The sequence below is a fragment of the Cucumis melo genome, chromosome 5, assembly GCF_025177605.1.
Source record: "Cucumis melo cultivar AY chromosome 5, USDA_Cmelo_AY_1.0, whole genome shotgun sequence".
Classification (NCBI taxonomy): domain Eukaryota; kingdom Viridiplantae; phylum Streptophyta; class Magnoliopsida; order Cucurbitales; family Cucurbitaceae; genus Cucumis; species Cucumis melo.
The window spans coordinates 15,669,653-15,677,001 of record NC_066861.1 but is presented as its reverse complement, the minus strand read 5'-3'; the positions used below and the strand labels follow the sequence as shown (position 1 = coordinate 15,677,001).

Genomic DNA, 7,349 nt, shown 5'->3' with positions numbered 1-7,349 from the left:
CGTTTGCTAGTGTGTCCTTAATTTCCTTGATTTGTTTAACATATAAATCAATCGATTCATCTGATTTCTTCGAAATTGACTAAGGATTTTGAGAGTCACAATATTTGATCAAGAACTTGAGAAATAATGCTTTTCGAGGGTAGTCCATACCTCATACAAAAATGTGCAACCAACGATGTAAGTATGGGCTTCAGGAGATAAGGTAGCATTGATCAACATCATGAATGCATTATCTTTAACAATCCAATCGTCGTATAGTGAATTCGCAATGGTAGGTGAGGGAATAGGTGTATTTGTCGAAGTGGATTCAATCGTTGCAAGTAAGGATGGATTTGTGATTCACATAGTAGTTGCAGGATTTGATCCATGAGCGAAATTGGAGAGTTTGTGTGTTCTCATTATTGAGGAAAAGTGGACCTTCCAAAGAACATTATTTGAAGAATCAAGTCTGATTGAGATGAGATTGCAAATATTCGTTAGAAGAAAAAGCAAAGATGAAGTTCCTTCGATGAACTTTTGGATGAGGAAGCCATGTACCGGGGAGAAGAAAGAGAAGAATAAAAAATTTATGAACGAAGGAGGAGATTGTGACATGAGTCTAAATGCTTTGATACCATTATTTTTAGAATTTGTGAAGTAACTTCTCATTCGCTATTTTATTTATTTATGGGTATTTATAGTAACTCATCCTTAACAGACTCGAACAGAATAATAAAAAATAAACTAATCTCAACAATATAACTGATAACAGATGCTACAAAATTTCACTCTGCCTTCAATGCATTCGCCATATACATAATATATATGGTTGAATTTGAAAACGGACGGACAATCAAAGCTCAATAATTCTTAAAACTCTTTATGTAATAGCTTAAGTAATCTCACAAGAATAAAATGAAAAATACAATATTCAAAAGCGAGCCTTGCGTTTTCGAGCTGTGTATTTCGAGTCGGGAGGCACAATGTTTCCTTTTCTTCTCATCTGTTCCTTCTTCTTCAGTACCCACTCTCTTCCTTTGCTTCTCTTCGTGATTTTCTGCCTTTTCCTTGGTGCTGCCATACGAACCTACAATCCAATTGATGCATTTTACAGTCATTTTCAAATCTAAACCATATGACATTCATATACATCAAAGGAAAATCATGCTGTGCGAATAGGCAGCAAAAGAACATACGGTTTGATTTTCATCATCTTCAGCAATATCATCATCAGAACAGCTCTCACAGTCTCCATCTTTTCCCTTTGGAACAGTTGTACTAATTGATGGCGGACCGCAAGTCAGCACCAGGTACTCTTTTCTACTCCTCGCACTGTTTATTGTATATATCAATGCTTGAGTTAGCAATCCATCAAAATTCCTATACGATAACTGATAACTAATAACTAAACCAATAATCAACTTCATCCGAATATCCTTCTAGACTCGAAATAAGATTTCACTTGGTTTTCTTTGCTTTTCACTTGATCTAGCAACTTTTTTTTGCTTTGAGAATAAAACTAGTATATACCCTCCTTGTATTGGACATTTGGAGTCACACGGTTGTACAACTTATAGAACAGATCCTATTCAAGGTAGTTATATCCTCCATTATATTGTCTTGAAATCAGCGAGAGGCAATATAGATAAAATTTTGAATAATGGTTTTAGGATACACGTTTAATTAAAAATATCAAGCATAATCATACCTGTGTGGGTAATCAACGACGACACCACCAGCAAATCCTGCTCGCATGGCAAAACCTAGAATCAACTCACGCTGATGCACGTTTTCAGGATAAACTTGCAACACTGCTCTTGCACCCCTAGCTAAGCATTTGTATAGTGATTCAAAGAAGGCCCTAAAATGATTTGAGCAAAAAAAACTTAGTAACTACGTATTTCATTTCACATCCATCTGTCAAATATTTCAAGCAGCACGCAGTTTATTCTTAAAGATGGTGAGAAATTTGTAACACATACTTCAATCTTAGTCGAGGATTATGAGAGGACTTGTCAGCGTTGCACAACCACTGTAAAATTATAGCAAATAAAATAAATAAATAAAAATAGAAGATCAATTAGTCAGATAAATGCAGGGTAAAGTCCAGAAGCTTTGACTTCACAGGTACATTGAACAAGGACTAGGAAATATGTTTTAAAGCCTAAAATTTAACAAGAAACTAATTTGTTTAATATATATATGTTTTTCGGCGAAGTAATTCTTAGAAGGAACTTCTAACTGTAAGAACGAAGTGAAAGTGAGACATGCTCTCAAACAATCAACTTATTTTGAATAAACAACTAGTTAAGAACTGCACTTCACGTCTTCAACTTCCAAAGCTAATAGATTGGTCATACAATCATATAAAAGAACCAGAAAGGATGAGGCAAGATAATGCTAATTAACAATTTGCAACTTCAACCCCCCAACAACCTTGCGATGATAGATGATCACTCAGTAACCACAAACAAAAGCCAAGTATTATACCTGAACCGCAGAGATGCTAATAGCCCCATCAACAACTCCAGGACGAATTCCTAAGCCCTGCACCAGAAGGCAAAATTTGGGATTCAGGATTCTTATTAAATTAAGATAACCTTCGTCTCATGTAGTAATTAGATTTTGATTGTATTGTTACCAGAGAATAACAACATTCTTTGAAATAAATTGACCGCTAACAATAAACTAGGTTGTCTTCTTAGAAAAGGGGCAAATGCAATAAACTAGTTAGCTTGCAATCTCATGAATGAAGTACCTGACCCATGTCACCAAGTAAAAGGTCACCATCAGTTTCCCGCTCCAATGCAACATCTGATTTTTTTTTTTTTTTTTTAAAAAAAGGAAAAACATAAGGCATAGTGAACAAAGTTCCTAGAAGTAAATAATATATTTGACTTCAGATTAATTCAAATCATTCACGTACTAAGCATTGATTGAGAGATATCCAAACCAATCCACTGGTGTCCATGCTCAGACAATGTTTCCCCACTCAGACCCGATCCACAGCCTGAAGTATTCAAAGAGCATACATGTTCAGGACAACCCTTTTGAAGGCATACAAGAATTTGAAACAACAAACCAAAATTGAACATGGAATCTGAATCCTAACTGAAAAGCATGGTAAAAGTCCACTCATCTTTTAATGAACACAATAATACACTAGTCTATTGCCACGTCAAATGGACTTGAATGAATCATTCACACTGAATTCATTATCCATAATCCATAAGACACTAAAAGAATGTATATAAGCATGGAATTAAAAATAGAAGATTATGATCAAATTCATCATCTAGGCCACATGAAGAAAAACAAAATATTTATTATCCATTGCTTGAACAAACCAAATCATTCTATCCACTTTTGTGATACTATTCATGTCCATCTCATCATCCACGATTTACTATCTATTTCAAAAGACTGTAAGAGATATGAACTTGAAGCTTTCAATTTTAACGTTTGAAGAGTTATAGTATATGTGGGCATGGAGAGAGAAAGATACCAATATCAAGAAGCAATCTGGGGACTCCGTCATCAGGCAAAGCAAGAAGCTCCAGTGCTCTATCTGTGATTTTTGCCTTCAACATACACCAACAAACAAATGAGAAAACTCATATAGCATGGAGAAACCACTTCTATTATTTGAAAAGACGCAGCACTCTGCTTCAAAAAGCCAGGAACAAAGTCAGTAGCCTGAATTAAATTTGCCACCAACAAATCCTTTTCCATAACTAGATTGTCACTTTCTATGAACAAAATTGAGACTAGGAGAGGCATCATTCAAAGATCATTGGTAGGCATACCTGAATTTCAATGATACGTGAGGATGAAGTATATTTTCGAGCCTCTACATCGTTGTAGAATATTTCTGGAGGAGCTTGCAGTTCTGGTCTTGAAGTCATATTTCAAGCAAACGAGGAAAATAACTCCAAATCTCAAAAACTCACTAAAACCTACATTCAAAAAGTATGGCCATCAAGTGAGCAAGCTCCATTCCATGTTCCCCAATGGACAGACCAAGGCAATGTCAGCAAAGACTAAAGAGATATACAGATGAACAACGCCTCAATTGAAAAACACATTCAAGAAATCAAAAGAAAAATTGTAGCACACAACAGTTCGAGAAGTCCCAATAGACAACAATTTTCATAAGAAGCAGACTAAAATAGACCCAACAAACATTTAGAAATCAGAAAAAACTGTCGTTCGAAGATACTGCCGCTCGTACCGAAGCGTCGTTGCTCGTCCAAATGTGATGCTGCTGGAGCCGAAGGTGCCACCGCTGGGGAAGAATATTCGTACGGAGGGCGGAAGGAAGAATCACGAGAAAGTGGTTTCTTAGAACATCAATTTGAGGCTTCAAGGGTAACACATAACAGTAGAAAAGAATGGTTTGGCCTTGGGAGGACTTGAAGTAGAAAATTAATGAAGTAAATAAAAGTATTTGGAGATATGGAAGGAGGCTACTTTACGAGAAAAAGAAAAGTAGTACAAGAAGAACGACAATAACAGTAAGTAATTGATACATAAATATACCCAAACAAAGGGTAAATTCTATGTCAGTACTTTAACTGTTTCACATCACCATACACCCAACCATAGTTAAAAAGTTTCTCAATATATCATGTAGTTTTCCAAAATAAGTAGAGAACATTAGAGGAAGAAGACAAAATAAAAAATAAAATAAAATAAAACGGTCATATAAATGCAAGTCATTACTACTCACTACTGCCCATTTGGTTCATGTATCTAATTAAGTTGCGCAAAACGAAAACCTAAAAAAGGATCAACTTAATGGTTTACACGAGAAAATTATACATTAATGGTTTTAAAATGAAATCCTAACAAAAGGTCTAAAATTGATTCTATTTAATTGATACAGTTGCTAGATTAGAGTTTTAACGGACTCAACCTATGAAGTTCAAGGTTACAACTTGACTTTTCCTCGTAAATAAATCAACTTCTTGATCTAAATATCCTTAATGAAAAATAAATTGAGCAACTATGAATTGGGTTCACATGGAACTACTAAAAGAACAAAAACTAGTAAGAAATACATGAAACTACTAAAAAAACAAACACTAGTAAGAAATAAATGAATAAATACATAAACCCAAATCTGGAAGCTATATTCCTTATGGTCCTTCAAATTACGAACTCCCTTTCCAACAGCATCGAAGTAATTCACCATCCCCACCACAGAGAGAGAGAGGGAAAGCAACTAAAATGATGGGCATGCATAGAGTTCACTTAAACAAGATTCTTCAAATTGAAGACGAATTCAAGGCTCAAAATTATCAAGAATAAAACATCATTCATGAGCATTACTCCCGTTCAACAATTTTAAAAACGATCGTCAAAGTCTTCAATAATCCAAGAGCCAGGGAACTTTTACAGACATCTATATAGCTCTTAGCTACAGTAGACAAAACCCTATCCTACCAAAAAAAACCAACACACAACCAAACTGTATCCTAGGCACACAAAAACTGCACCATACCAAGATGCACCAATCAATCAAAACACTGCAAAGTCGATACTTCAGCCATTTCTATTACTATGGGAGGCTCCGTATGTTCAACCCTGTAATGTTATTAAAACTATTTAGTTTCTGTTGTGCGCAAATAGCTTACTTTAAATTTTAAAATGTCAATTGATTTTACCATAGGAATTGTGTACTACCGTGAACAAAAGAAGAGCTGATTCAAGTATTACAAAAGGAAGGAAAATTGTCAAATCTTCCAAAGATTACTAATGTAATTTCACTCATTATAGAACATTTCAGAGTTTGGTTTTCCTTTATTAAAACTTGTTCTACTGTTCTAATGAGATGATTAACATTTGAGACAGCCTACACTTATAATGTGAGGAGAGAAAGACTTGGTATTCTTTATGGTATTGGCACCCAGACTAAAAAGGTGGATCATATATATGAACTTAACCTGCTTTTTCCATACTTGTTTAGTTATAAAAGATTGCTTTTAGTTTTGTGTGTTTAGGATAATCATCATCTCTTAAATATTGGTATTCATTAATTTGTACAGACACATAGGTGAAAAAGCAGAACTAGTGGTTATAAAGAAAGCAGGACATGCTTTAAATATAGAGAAGCCTAAGGAAGTGATAAAAAACAAGAATTACAAACTACAGAAAAGTTGTTAATACAATAACAAACTTCGTTCAGTCAGTGAACACGCAAGCCTACGGCAGCGGTGAACAGGAATCCCAAAAAGAGAAGCAATTCGAAAATTGGCTCTAAACAGCTGAGAAATCGGGTGAATTTGAGAGGAAAAAATCAAATTTATAGCACACAACAGCATCCATGTCCATTCAACATAGATTATCCAGCATCGGGAAATAAGACATTGACAAGGAATAATACATTTAGTAGAAATTTAAGCAAAGGTACAAAAACAACCGCTTGGGAAGGAATATACTATGTAAGTTCAGATGAAGAAAGGTCGTACTTGGTGTTTGGTGAGCCTTCTACGAATGAACCAAACGGAGGAATGACGGCAGTGCGGACGGAGGAAGGAGAAGAAGCACCGGACAGTGGTGGGCTCCTTCTAATGGCGGCTGAAGCGTCTGCGAGAGAGAGGGCAACTCGAGGTTCACCTTCGGCTGGAGCAAGCGAGAGAGAGGGATGGTCGGCGCTAATTTGAGAGAGAGAGCTTGTGAGAGGGCGGACCTTTTAGTAAATAAGAAAATATTGAGATATATATGGTTGTTTTGAAAATATTTATTATAATATCGTAGTTTTTAATAGTTCGGGTGTTGAAAAAAAAAACATATCTACCTTTATTAAAAAAAAATGTCTGGTCAGAACTTGGAAATGTAAAATACAAAAAATGTCTCCTAATATATTTGGTAACTAATTTGGTATAGGATCATTTAGATTTCCTACACGTCAAAATTTGGTATAAACGATTTTTTTCAATATTTTTTTATAGACGATCCTTTAATTTTAGTTACCCTAATTTCTATTTTTCAAGATACTTTATAGACAAGAAAGATGATTTGGGGTTCCAAATCTAAAAAAAATTCAAAATTTGGTATGCCAAATCTAAACAATTTTTTTTTCAAAATTTGGTATAAACTATTTTTCCCATATTTAAAAAAAAAACAAAACAAAGTCTGGTCACGCTTACTTATTCCTGGCACCTCTGCCTTCTTCTGCTTGCCTGAATGGTCTTTCACGGCCATTCCATAAAAAATACTAACGTGATCCTTTTTCTTTCTTTAAATCTCCTTCAAATTTTCTTCTTCCCCACATATTTTCTCATCTTTTTCCAATCTTCTTCTTTTCCACATATTTTCTTTTCTTTCTTCTGGTGAATTAACCACTACTTATCTTCTTCTTTTTCATT

At 34.8% G+C, this 7,349-nt stretch overlaps 1 protein-coding gene across 1 annotated transcript; it reads right to left on the bottom strand.

Annotated features, from left to right (window-relative positions):
• Positions 1-738: 738 nt before the first annotated feature.
• Positions 739-6,682, bottom strand: LOC103485823 (18S rRNA (guanine-N(7))-methyltransferase RID2-like). The gene is made up of 10 exons (XM_008443543.3): positions 6,450-6,682; positions 3,786-3,935; positions 3,485-3,560; positions 2,906-2,989; positions 2,738-2,793; positions 2,470-2,526; positions 1,962-2,011; positions 1,688-1,840; positions 1,176-1,311; positions 739-1,066 (listed from the first exon to the last, which is right to left on the bottom strand). Exons 2-10 carry the CDS (start codon positions 3,882-3,884, stop codon positions 911-913), a joined length of 867 nt encoding a protein of 288 aa, XP_008441765.1. The 5' UTR covers positions 3,885-3,935; positions 6,450-6,682; the 3' UTR covers positions 739-910.
• Positions 6,683-7,349: the final 667 nt, after the last annotated feature.

Coding starts and splice junctions, on each gene's coding strand:
- LOC103485823 (XM_008443543.3), bottom strand. CDS start 3,884: ATGACTTCAAGACCAGAACTGCAAGCTCCTCCAGAAATATTCTACAAC. Junction 1,841..1,961: donor AATCCTCGACTAAGATTGAA/GTATGTGTTACA, acceptor AAATCATTTTAG/GGCCTTCTTTGAATCACTAT. Junction 1,312..1,687: donor GTCGTTGATTACCCACACAG/GTATGATTATGC, acceptor TACAATAAACAG/TGCGAGGAGTAGAAAAGAGT.